The sequence below is a fragment of the Mixophyes fleayi genome, chromosome 4 (assembly GCF_038048845.1).
Source record: "Mixophyes fleayi isolate aMixFle1 chromosome 4, aMixFle1.hap1, whole genome shotgun sequence".
In the NCBI taxonomy this organism is placed as follows: Eukaryota; Metazoa; Chordata; class Amphibia; order Anura; family Limnodynastidae; genus Mixophyes; species Mixophyes fleayi.
The window spans coordinates 171,437,538-171,450,830 of record NC_134405.1 but is presented as its reverse complement, the minus strand read 5'-3'; the positions used below and the strand labels follow the sequence as shown (position 1 = coordinate 171,450,830).

Sequence of the window (13,293 nt, the reverse complement as noted above, 5' to 3'; positions counted from 1 at the left end):
TTGGCACAAAAATATTATTTGTGCTAAGTTGTTCCAGGCATACAGTTACACGGCTTAGTTTGAAGAAAGTGCAAGGTGTGGGTATTTGACATGATCTCACAGACATACTAATCACTAACAAGTCCCATTAGAAATCTCAGGACTGCATAAAAGCTAATTGTGAGGACCTCCAAAACTCATTGACACACGTTATTAGGTTTAGTGACATGATTGGCTATATGATCACGCTGCTTTGTGATGAATAATCATGCTTGTATTTATTTATATATAGTTCAGTTACTTATGTATATCCATATAGCACATTGCTTGTGTTTGTAACCTATTTTCTATTGCATAATATTTTACGTTTCCTTATGTCAGTGTCATTGCTTTCTTTTGTGAGCCAGTGTGGAAAACTGTTAGCAAATAATATGTTTTTAATTATCTCCAATATTAACAGTAATTATGGCTGGACTTCGGTATTCACCTTTAATAAATTTGCGGAGGGCACATCGGGACTTTAATTCCACGGTAAGTGCACAATAGTGCACTACCGTGATTTGTTAAATATGCCCCTATGGCTCTTGTCTGCTAGAACTTGCCCTACAGAACCACATGTTGCCTACCTCTGCTTTAGATAAAATGATGACATACTCAGTACTGTATCGCATAAAAGCGCAGGTTGAAGTATTTCTACAACTGACCACTAGGTGGCACTAGATCTCACCTGCGTGTGCCCTAACAGTTGATAATACTATGGGTGTGTCAGACAATCCCCTCCCTAGGGACGCTTCAGTGACCGTTGCCATGGTGACAATAATACACGCTTCACTCGGTCTTTTTAACAATACATTTAAGACGTATGTGACAAAGTTTCTTTCACCGATCACGCCTGCCCATAGCCGATCACGCCTGCCCATAGCCGGGCAGGCGCGATCGGTGCTTTCGCTGGATAATGTAGCACAAAGCAGAGTTTCATCGGTGGTGATGGAAATATTTATTTGACCTTATTTATACAAGAGAAAAAAAATATCGCTAACACCCCTCCCCATATATAACTAATGAATACAAATTGAATAACTATATAATTTTATATAAATATTAGGAAGCATATTTTCCTAATAAAACACTATATTACTGCCAACAGATGACTTCTTTTAGGGGGGGGGGGGCGCAATCACTTAACTCCGAGTACACAAGTGAAAATAAACATTTAGAATAATAAATGTCTGTGTATGGATATACCCATGGCTGGTGAAGTAGTTGTCTGGTTTGGCATTGCCAATTGAACAGAAACTCCCTGCCCCCACCCACCCCCGCCCAGCAGTCCCTTTCAGTGGATTTATGACACACTGGACCCACATTACTCTCTCATGCTCTCAGTATTCATCATTATATATGTATGGAGACTACACTACTGCGTGTAGGGTGACTGCCATGTATTGGATACAATGATTAAGAACACATCCTATTGATAAATCCCGGCTCTCTGGCAGTACAATATTCAGCTAGAGGAACAGGTGGGGACAGCAGTCTGTGTGGGGGTGGGGGACTGAAACTGGGAATCCAACATACACCCACCAAAGACCTGTAAAATACCGCATGTGGGAGCACAGCTTTACCATTCAATATACAAAGAGGTCATACGATTGTAGCATAAGGACATATTACAAATAATAGTGACAGGACAGTAATGATACAGATCACAAAGAGACAGAGAACACTTGGGCAATTCGTGCATAAAATGAATATACATCTTTTCAGCAGGATGCTATGGATCCACAGCAATAAATGAGTTTAAATTAAATGATAGGGACTCCATTACCTCTACGGGGGAAAGACATGTACATAAGCTCGGACATGCAGTGTGATAGTGTACAGGGCAATGCGGAGGATGATGTGCACTACTAGCTCCAATGGCCCCTCCCGCATTGAGGTGAATGGGGGCTGCTGTGGGAAGCTCCCAGCAGGGTGGATAGATAGAGAGCAGGTTTATGCTAATCTGGTCTGCAGGGGGAGGAGGAGGAGAGCAGAGGAGCTGCACAGGGTGAGGGGGTTGGAGCCATCTTGAAATCACTTTTAAAGTTAACGTGGAAATTAAGTAAAGTTTCCGTGTGTGCCCCGGCATGCCGCCCCCCAGCCCGGTGTGAGGGGACTTGATGGACAGTGGCCGGACGTGTTCTTGACCAGGAGATGTGGGCGCTCTGCTTGTGGGTCACTGTACTCGGGGTGCTGCAGCCGGCGGGAGGGCTGGATATCCAACTTCATCCCGGGACCACCGGAGGAGTCAACCTGTCCCTGGGACTGGACTGGACTTACCGCTTGCGGGGACCCAAAGTGATGAGGGAGGATGTGGAGGTGATCGGGCAGGGAAGACTCAGGCTGAGCACCAGTTGTGAGCGGCTCTCGTCACTGTCTCAGCCCGTGTATCTGCAGCTCACCTCCCGCAGCCAACTGACGTCTATATCCATCAGGCTGCAGGGACATGTGTACGGACAGGGCTGCTACATAAAGCACCGGAGGAAGAGTGCGGATACCGGGCTGGGCGAGCCCGATGTGGACGTGGAGTATAGAGCTCATCCCGGGATGTCCCGCTGCATCCCAGACCTTTTAAACCGGACTCGGGAATTGCTGAGCGCGGTGCTGGGCGCATCGGACTGCAGGTTGCGGGGGTCGCCGCACTCCACTTTGCGCTGCGTGGACTCGGGGACTTCTGTGCACCTGGTGTGCGCGGCTGCTGGCGCCCGGCGGCGGCTACTAGTGCGGGTCAGGCTGGTAGCAGAAGACAAGGATTGGGGGGTGTCCTTTGGGAGAAGGAGATTGAAAAGAAGCGTCAATAACAACCCGCAGTTTCAGCTGCACAATTACCAAGCTTCCGTACCCGAAAATGAGCCGGCGGGGACACGGGTGACCTCCCTGCGTGCTACGGACCAGGACCTGGGAGATGCGGGCAGGGTGGAGTACTTCATGGAAGCTTTGTTTGACAGCCGGTCCAATGACTACTTTGAGATAGATCCTGAGACTGGGACTGTCACCACCACTCAGGCACTAGACAGGGAGACCAAGGACACTCATGTGTTTAAGGTGACAGCAACAGACTTCGGTTCTCCCAGGAGATCGGCCATCACCTATCTGACAGTGACAGTAAGTGACACCAATGACCATGTCCCAGTGTTTGAGCAGTCTGAGTACAGGGAAAACATTAGGGAAAACCTGGAAGTGGGCTACGAAGTGATGACCATCAGGGCCACAGACGGAGATGCCCCTTCTAATGCCAATATGCTTTACAGACTGGTTAATGCAGATGGTGTAAATGCAGTGTTTGAAATAGACCCTAGGTCTGGTGTAGTGAGGACCAGGGCATTGGTGGATAGGGAAACAGTTACTGATTACCAACTTATAGTCGAAGCCAATGACCAGGGCAAGGACCCAGGTCCAAAAAGTGCCACAGCCACTGTGTACATCTACATAGAAGATGAAAATGATAACTACCCCCAATTTACTGAGAAACGCTATGTAGTACAGGTGCCTGAAAATGTCAGTCCCAATACTAAAATTTTGCAGGTTCAGGCAACAGACAAGGACAAGGGAAACAATGCCATTGTCCACTATAGCATTGTAAGTGGCAACATCAAAGGGCAATTCTATATCCATTCATTCACAGGTGACATAGATGTAATTTACCCCTTGGACTATGAGGCTGTCAGGGAATACTCATTGAGGATCAAGGCCCAAGATGGTGGACGGCCACCACTAATAAACACAACTGGTATGGTGTCAGTGCAAGTTTTAGATGTAAATGATAATGCGCCCATCTTCGTCAGCACCCCCTTCCAAGCAACTGTTCTGGAGAATGTTCCAATAGGATACTCTGTAGTTCATATCCAGGCTAATGATGCAGATTCTGGGGATAATGCTCGCATACAGTACAGTTTAACGGACATCCCTCCTAATTTCCCCTTTGTCATTAACAATAACACTGGTTGGATTACAGTGTCTTCAGAGCTAGATAGAGAGACAGTAGAGTTTTATACCTTTGGAGTTGAGGCAAGAGATAATGGAGACCCAGTTTTGACTTCTTCGGCCAGTGTGACTATAACAGTTCTGGATGTCAATGATAACAACCCCACCTTTACTGAGAAGGTCTACCAACTGAGGATCAATGAGGATGCTGCTGTGGGGAGTAGTGTTCTCACCCTGACAGCTGTGGACAGAGATGTAAACAGTGTGGTGACTTACCAAATCACAAGTGGGAACACCAGAAACCGTTTTGCTATTACAAGCCAGAGTGGGGGTGGACTGATCACCTTAGCTCTACCTCTGGATTACAAACAAGAGAGGCAGTATGTTCTCACTGTCACAGCCTCTGATGGGACTCGTTCTGATACTGTCCTTGTGTTCATTAATGTCACTGATGCCAATACCCACAGACCTGTGTTTCAGAGCTCACATTACACAGTGAGTGTGAGTGAAGACAAACCTATAGGTACATCTATTGTTTCCATAAGTGCAACTGATGAAGACACAGGGGAAAATGCTAGAATAACATATACCATGGAAGATAACATTCCCCAGTTTAGGATAGATCCAAATACTGGAACCATTACCTCGTTAATAGAATTAGATTATGAGGACCAGGCATCTTACACACTGGCTGTGACTGCTAAGGATAATGGCATTCCACAGAAGTCTGACACCACATATGTAGAGATACTGATTTTGGATGCCAATGACAATATGCCTCAGTTTTTGAGGGACAGATACCAGGGTGCTGTGTTTGAGGACGTACCAATTTCCACAAGTGTGCTTCAAATATCTGCAACAGACAGGGATTCTGGTATGAATGGAAGGGTCATGTATACCTTCCAGGGAGGAGATGATGGAGATGGAGATTTTTACATTGAACCTACTTCCGGTATTATTAGGACCAATCGTCGGTTGGATAGAGAAAATGTGCCTGTATACAACCTCAAAGCCTTTGCAGTGGACAGAGGAAACCCACCCCTGAAAGCCCCAATGGACATCCAGATAACTGTTCTAGATATCAATGACAATCCCCCAGTCTTTGAAAAAGATGAGCTGGATATTTTTGTGGAGGAGAATAGCCCAGTTGGGTCTGTTGTGGCCAGAATAACTGCTTCTGACCCAGATGAAGGAACCAATGCTCAAATCATGTACCAAATAGTGGAAGGTAACAACCCAGAGGTCTTCCAGTTAGATCTGTTCAATGGAGACCTAACAGCTCTAGTTGACCTGGACTATGAAGTGAAGACAGAATATGTAATTGTGGTCCAAGCCACCTCTGCTCCTTTGGTGAGCAGAGCCACTGTCCATGTCAAGTTGCTGGACAAGAATGACAATGACCCTGTCCTGCAAGACTTTGAAATCATTTTTAACAACTATGTAACCAATAAGTCCAACAGCTTTCCATCAGGGGTCATCGGGAAAATCCCTGCATATGATCCTGATGTATCTGACACTCTGCATTACAGCTTTGTACAAGGAAATGATTTAAATCTTCTCATACTGGACCCATCCACTGGAGACCTGAAGCTGAGTCGGGACCTGGACAACAACAGACCCCTTGAAGCCCTCATGCGGGTCTCAGTTTCTGGTAAGTTACTGCTGATTTTTATCATTACTATTATATTGATAAATAAGTGGTGTTTTTATCCACATCTGACAATAATGGCTATTAACATGAAATTGTAGTGTTATTAGGATTATAACTGATGACGTAGACAACCTTACACACATGGGGGCTGATACTGAGCTGGACATACACACATTTGAGTGGCGTAAATTGCCCATAAAATAGGCCACATGTACATAGGCAAACTGAGGGGAGGGGGGGGCTTCTAGTGCCTGGAAACCCCCCTCCAAGCCTGGGGCACTGTACAATTGAGGTGGTTGGACCCTGCCCTTGTTTCACACTGCTTGAAAAGGAAGAGCTGCGTGCACCTAACAGTATTGCACGCAGCATTGCCCTTGTATATTATGGGGATAGTTGGAGAGCAGCCAAGCTCTGTCTAAAATTATAGCCACGCCTCCATACATGCTCGTCACGCCCACTGGCGGCGTGGTGTGGAAACCCCCCTCTACAAACCCTGCGCTTGCCCCTGATGTACATGGTTACATTGAGATTTTCTCAAATATAACACCCGCATCTGCCTGTGACAAGAGAGGTGGGAATGTGTGTGTGGTGGGGGAGGGGGGGTAACTTAGATTGATTATAGTATGGCCTTTTGCATAATTGTGAACAGATGCGGAGACTCATATATGCCTGTCAAAGCTGCATCAATTGTGTGTGCCTGAATGCAGGTGTAAATGCACACTATTGATGACTATAGTTGAAAGCACTAGCTAACAGCTTCTGATTGGCTGATTGCAGATTCACAGCTGAATCTGATAGGTGCTGTGTTCATTGCATGTGTATATATGGTGGTTATGCAAGGGTATTTTAGCAAGTTTTGTTTCTTTTGTATGTTTGATATAGGAGCAGAAGAGTTAAACCGGTTGTACTCGAGAGATATATATATATATATATATATATCATTTTTTATTTTTTTTAAAAACATTGTATTTTTACCTATTGGCGAATGAATATTTCACTATCAAAATAAATGTTTAAAGAATTGGGTGTAAGTGTATCTGATGTAAATCTGGCACATATGATACTGTTGCAGACGTTATCCAACTTTGCATATACTTGTAATTGTGTTTGTTTTTTTAATATATATTTAGTGAGTGCATTTTATTTCTGCATATTTGGATGCAAATGCGTTCATACTCAGCATGCTTCCCATGTGGTTCAGTTTATATGTTTGTTTGTTTGCTGTATGAGGAGATTCACTGGAAGTCAATAGCATGTGCTTTATGAATGTATAGTAAAGCGCTGCCTACTGCTCCAAGCTTTCCGACATGTGTGATCTTATCTGTTTAGCTGTCTTCAGAAAGAGTGATTGTGTATAGAGAAGAGACACAGTATAAATCTATTTGACAAATATACAAACTCACTTATGGAAACGTTGCTACTTAGAAACGAAGAACTGACACCCATGTACCAATATCATGTCCTCCTTATGTGTCCGTTACTCTGTAAGAGTAACATGCCAGGGTAAGTTGCTTGTTGTGGATTTTTTAGTAGCGTTGCTGGGGATTTGTTTTATTTTGTATGTGCAATGTCCTCTTGTTTATTTGCTGGGTTGCACAATATTTTATGCCTTTGCATGAAAATAATCTTGAAATGACAAAAATATTGGCATTATTCTGTTATTGGTGTGTTTTTTGTTTTGGATGTTTTTTTGTGTAAGATAATTCCTGCTACATTTTATTTGTTTTGTGTCCATTTTTGACTTCTAGTACAAAGAGAGAGTGCAACGCTAAAGTAGCAATAGACACAACGTGATAAAATGTAGGAGCCAATCAGGCATCAATGGAAGGCCAGAAAAAACACAACCATCAATAACCATAAAATATTCCTAAGCATTAATGTACCAGTAGCTAATGTTTAGATGCAATCGAGTACTGTTGTAGGGATTTCCACCATTGTAAATTGTTATATTTTCTTTGCTTAAAAAAGTTGTTTTGTACACTTAATCATTTTCTGAATCATAGCATAGTGTGTATTCTATATTATTTTAAGGCAATGTAAAACACTTCGGCACTGTGTAAGCAGCATACTAAGTAAATGTAGACTTTATTCAACACAAAACATTAGCATCCAGAAGTGACAAGTAATTGGGTCAGGATCCTATGATGAAAGATGAAACTTCAGTGAGACAATTAGGCACATTTGTAAAACTTGCATTCAGAGGTGGTCTGTTAGTAAGTGCTAGTGCACACTGCCAGCTTGGATCTAAATATGCTGTATCCATTTTTTCACCTATATCGGGAAGAAAGGATGAAGAAGCCCTGGTACCTGGGCTGTGCTTTTTCTCTTAGTAGAGTACCAATATCAATCCTGTGTCTGCCAGAAAAAAAAGGGCACAGCTTTGGTGGCTAAAAACAGCCCATGTGCACGCCATTAAATTGTATTTCATTTTCAGCATATTATATATATTTTATATTGTCATGCAAGATGTTTGTTAACAAACAGTGATCATCATCATAAACAAGTCTTGGACTGTCACAAAGTTTCCCCCCCCCACAATTGTGACATTCTAGATCAGCAGGCCATCAGAAGAGGAAACATGTTGCACTATAATACTTTATAATTTGTCCTAAATTAGACAACCCCTGCTCACACTTTTACGCCACATACAGCCTAGGCCCTTTTTTAGTGTATGTATTCATGGGTGCCTATACACCCACCTGGGGCACTTTCCCTTGTGTTAAACTTAAGGTAAAAGCAGTTTAAGCAGACCTCAACTTACTTATCTGTTGATCAAGCACTTATTGATTGCACTTACAATACACTTTCAATATTTGTCATGCAGCAAATACATTCACCACTATGTATTATCACATTATTATTGAAATTATTTCTTTTTAATCAGGTTTAAAAGAAAAAAAAGCACATAAGCTGCATAGTATGTGTAGTCCCTTAATGTTTGTTGAACATTCGTATTCTGTAAATTCTTTTACTTTTAAACAAGTTTACAAATAATAAGTAATTAGTGTTCTAAACCATGTGTACACTGCTGTTCTAGGCAGGTTACATTGAATTGGCACTTAGTTAGCAACCAGCAGAAAGAATACTGTATAGCCACCATGCATTGAAGTACAGGAATCCAATATTAAATTATCCAGGCTGAGACCAATACATTCAGCTGCCCTTTTCCACAAATTTATATATGTACTATACAAATGTAGCAACCATATCTGAACACACAGGGGGGTATTTATGTAGCACTGCATGTTATGAAAGATACTTTTCAATTCTCATTGCATAGATGAGGATTGAAAGATATCTCATATTTATAAAAAAATCAACACAGGAACAGTCGTTCCCGAAAAATGTCTGTTCCTGTGAAGTCTTCCACTTGCTTTTTTATGGGCTCTTCACTTGCGGTCCTCTGTGGTGTAGTTTCCGGCTTGCTTTGAATCCCTGTGCGTATGCGCGGACTGAAAAGCTCAGGCATGCGCACAGAGAGGGATCACATGATCCCTTCACACGTGCGCTGTGCAGCTCTGCTCTTCAGCGTAGAGCTGTCGGCAGTGGATCATCAGCTGTGTTAATTTACGTCAGCTTGAGCTGGCGTACATTAACATGATTGAAAAGTTAATTTTGTTAATTGTTAAATAACGTTACTAAGCACTCCCCATACACTGTTATGGGGAGTGCTCAAAAAAACGATAAGAGATGCAAAGCAGCAAATATCTGAGATATCTGCTGCAATGCTACAATCATAAATAGCAATTTAGCTGTTAATCCCCAGAAACTGTTCTTTTTGGGGATTTAACAGGGGGAAAAGCTTTGATAAATAGTCCCCAAAGTATATGTTGTATCAAGATATAACATTATAGCACATGCCTAGATTATATTTGGTATAGAAATAAGGCATGGTATGTTCTGCCTGAACCCATGTAATATGTTTACTGTATTAAAATTTATTACAAGTGAATTAAAAAACCTTTCATGAAGTCATGTAATGGTTCTCTTAGCACTGTTACAGGATTACAGCATGCCTATTACATTGTCATCATAAACACTACCTTCTTATCTACAGACAGTGGACAGACACAGACTAAACAGAGCTACTGAAAGATTTCTCTGAGAGGCTGAGGAGCTGTGCTAGAGCCAGGATTGACATGTTAGGACAGATCGTTTAGAACTAGTCTTTTGTATAATTGGATAAGGAAATTCTGTATCACTTTACAAACGTATCAGTCAAAACCAAGTTAATCTTGAAATGCAATGCCTGCTATTTGATTTTTTTTTTTTATTCGCACAATTGTGCATATTTTTCATGGGAAAAAGAGCTTTTGGCAGCATTTGTCCTTCTACACTGAGAGGAGTTTTCTTCTTCTGCTTGTAAATAACACAACAGTTGGGGAACTGTCCATAAACAGTTCCTTAGTGTTTTCACAACAAATTTTCTGGTCATTCAGCACTGTAGGACATGGGAAACCTCTATAGCATACAGATGTAGCAGGAGTTCTTATACTGTGTCATCATGAAATGTTACCTGCAACAATTTAATTTCCAGCTGAGCTGACTTCTGTGCTGGCACAGTTTTTTTATGGAATGTTCGCCCTTCAAGCCTTTCAGACCACTATGCCCAATTGTGAATTACAACAGTATATGTTCTACTGCAAAAATATGAATTTCAAAGGAAGCATGGATTGTTGGCTTTATGTTGAGCACAATAAAAGTCTTTTGTTGCATTTGAATGGATATTTGTCAGTGGGCTAATATAATATATAGTTGTCATCAGGGCCATAGAAAATGGACAATTGCAGTCTCGCCAAGTTAGTACTAATATCTGGGTTAATTTAAAAAAACAAGTCAGAATTTAGGATTATTTTAACATTTATAGAGGTCATCCATGCTGCAGAGTGTAAGCAAAAGCTCTGCTGACACCTTTTAGTGAATGGGGAACACTTTTCTCTTGTCATACGGAAGCAATTATGCTCAGACAACACTGCATGCAGCATCTTCAGAGTTTAATGGCTCATCTGTGACAGGGTTGAGCCTTACTCATTCACTTCAATGGCTCAGCACAGAGTAATGTCAGTGCTACGAATGCTAGCTAGAAAAGTGTTCGCATTCAAAGCATCCATCTAACGCCAGCCGCACAGTGCTAGGCTAAATCAAAGCATGAACTAGCCCAAGCAATACAATTATCTTGCTCACTAATAGTTCTCTAATTTTGCTTGGCCAAATGCTAAAAATGTAATAATAAATTGACATGTGTATGTATATCTCTGTTTTTGGCCCACTAATGTACTAAAGGAGCATTGGGTGTCAGAGGCAATGTGGCATCACACCTGTAGAGAAGTAGTGCAATTGTACAATATGGTTTTATGTGTCACTCTCTCTCCTTGCAATTTCCTGGATACTTGCAAATTCTGGATATGTTTTACTTTTTGACGGTGGTAATTTTCTTCCTGCTGCAGACAACAAATATATGTATGTCATCTTTATGGTTTTATAGCGTTGCATTTTGTCTATTTCATATATTTTAATGGGACATAATACTTACTCTAAATCAATGTGTTTTTAAAATGTTTATGGATAAAGTAGACCTGGCACCTAAGCACAGCGGAGGCATCCATTTTATAGGCTGAACCATTTTGCAGCCAATATATTAGGAGGCACTGCCTAACTAATGTATTCATGAGGTTGGATTTTTATCCATGGCTTTTCTGGCTTCTTTAAAGAGCACATAAAAGGCGACACGCCCAGTTGCTGCTATTATTATTAGCAAGCACAAGGAACATTACACAAAAGGGGGGAGGGTGGCAGGTGCATTCTGCTGTGGAATGTGATGAGGTTTTGGTCAGTTACATCTCTAGTCCAACAAGCCACAGCTAACCAATGTCACATTCCATGGTGTGGAACCTGCAAAACACACACACACACACACACACACACAATATTCTTCTGTGACTGATTGCTCAAACTGTAGCAATAAGTCTCATTGCCGTGTTGGTGGATAGACACTGTCCATTTGATTCCGTAGATGACATTTTCTTTGACTTGGCTGAACTGTAGATCCCACTTATTTTCCAAAACTCAAATATGAAGAAATAAAGTGTCCAGATGTTTGAATCCCAAAAGTGGTGGTAGTGTATCACAATGGAGGAGTGTTGTTGGCGAAATGGGGGCATGCCTGGGCAGAAAGAAAATGGTTTATAGATGGCACTTATTTGTCCTTGGAGTGTACTGCTTGTTATATGCCTAGACTCAAGGGACATTAAATACATGCTATAGATGGTGTGTGTATGTGTATTATAATCTGGGACCTTTAGAGCCCACAGGGCCCTGGGCAGAAGCTTTGGTTGCCTAATGGATCTTCCTGCTATTCTTGTATTTACAGTCTAGAAGAAATGAACGAGTATAAACATAACTTCACACTTGGGTCTGTTACTATAAGGAGATGTTATAGAACTGCTTTAAAACACAGATCTGTTCTGGTAACTTCAGTGTTTAAAGCAGTGATTTCCAGTTTGTCAAGCAGAACACAGGTGTTATATGTCAAAATAATAACTATATCTTTGTGTCAAAGCACTTGAGAAGCTCTATGTACTTCTGCCAGCAACAAATAACATTTGACTATTTGTTTTAAAGGACCCTCTCTATTGCCAGCTAAACTATAACATAGCATGAGTGTGAAAAGAGAGAGAGACCGCCTACAAATTTTCTTTGAATTTAAGGTCTTATAATGTTTGGAAAGGCTGATCTTTGTGACATTCCATGCCATAAAAAATGTATTTCAACATGATGTTTAATCCCATCGTCTACAATTTCAGTCTTGTTATTTTGTTTGCAAATTTGTTCACTGGATTGGGTAGTTAAGTTACATTAGGAGGTGTCCTTTTAGTGCTAAATGCAGCGTGGAGCTTGACAACCGTCTCGTGAGAACACCCAGAGTGCTCAGCAGCACCTGTGGTGCTGAGTACTCTCGGGAGCTATGCTGGAGTATTTTATTCACATTGGAGTGCCATGGGGATATTCTAATCTCCTCACAGTTTATTTAATCCCATTGCATCTGAGTGGGTTCAGCAGTACTATCATTGGGTATAGCAGACTATTAAAATTATTAGCAGCCGCTTAATGTATTACTATAATAAACATTATATATTATGTTACATTCCAGAATACAATCAAATTACAAATATATAATAGATTTTTTTTCCCCCTTAAATTATGTGTTAGATGTTGCACTAGGTTCAAGGTGCTTTCTCAATATTGCATGAACATTTTGAAAAATAGGTGTGTAAATATACTATATAGAAATCTGCACTTGTACTGTGTTGTCACATTAGAACCTTGAACATTTGTATCTATCTAGTGCTTTCAAAATTTATTGCAAGTTTACCAAGATTAGGTCTCCGATACAGTGGTGAAAAAGACTATGGTGAAGTTTGAGGGCACCGTGGTTTGTCATGTGTGTTTATAAATCTCTGGAATGTAATATTCTGGTCATTCCTTTCAGTGGAACAACCTGTAATTTAGGTGACAGGATATTGAATGTAATAGTCCCTTAGGCCCTTGCCTTCTTTCACCTGTGACCTTCAACCCAGCAAGTTACTAACAGCCAGGCAGAAATCCCCTTAAGACAGAAAGCTACCATGTTAAAAAGCACATAGGCCTATAGAAGGACTGTGTGAGAATGAATGGCGCTAAAGCACACTGTTGACTGACCG

At 41.4% G+C, this 13,293-nt stretch overlaps 1 protein-coding gene across 5 annotated transcripts in view; it reads left to right on the top strand.

The window, feature by feature from the left end:
- The first annotated feature begins 2,003 nt into the window (after positions 1 to 2,003).
- Positions 2,004 to 13,293, top strand: part of CELSR1 (cadherin EGF LAG seven-pass G-type receptor 1) — a 143,349-nt gene continuing 132,059 nt past the window's right edge. For all 5 annotated transcript variants that reach the window (XM_075208856.1, XM_075208855.1, XM_075208853.1 and 2 more), the window contains exon 1: positions 2,004 to 5,593. In XM_075208856.1, the coding sequence (XP_075064957.1) occupies positions 2,173 to 5,593 (3,421 nt within the window). In that variant the 5' untranslated portion in view covers positions 2,004 to 2,172. The remainder of the gene's footprint in view (positions 5,594 to 13,293) is intronic.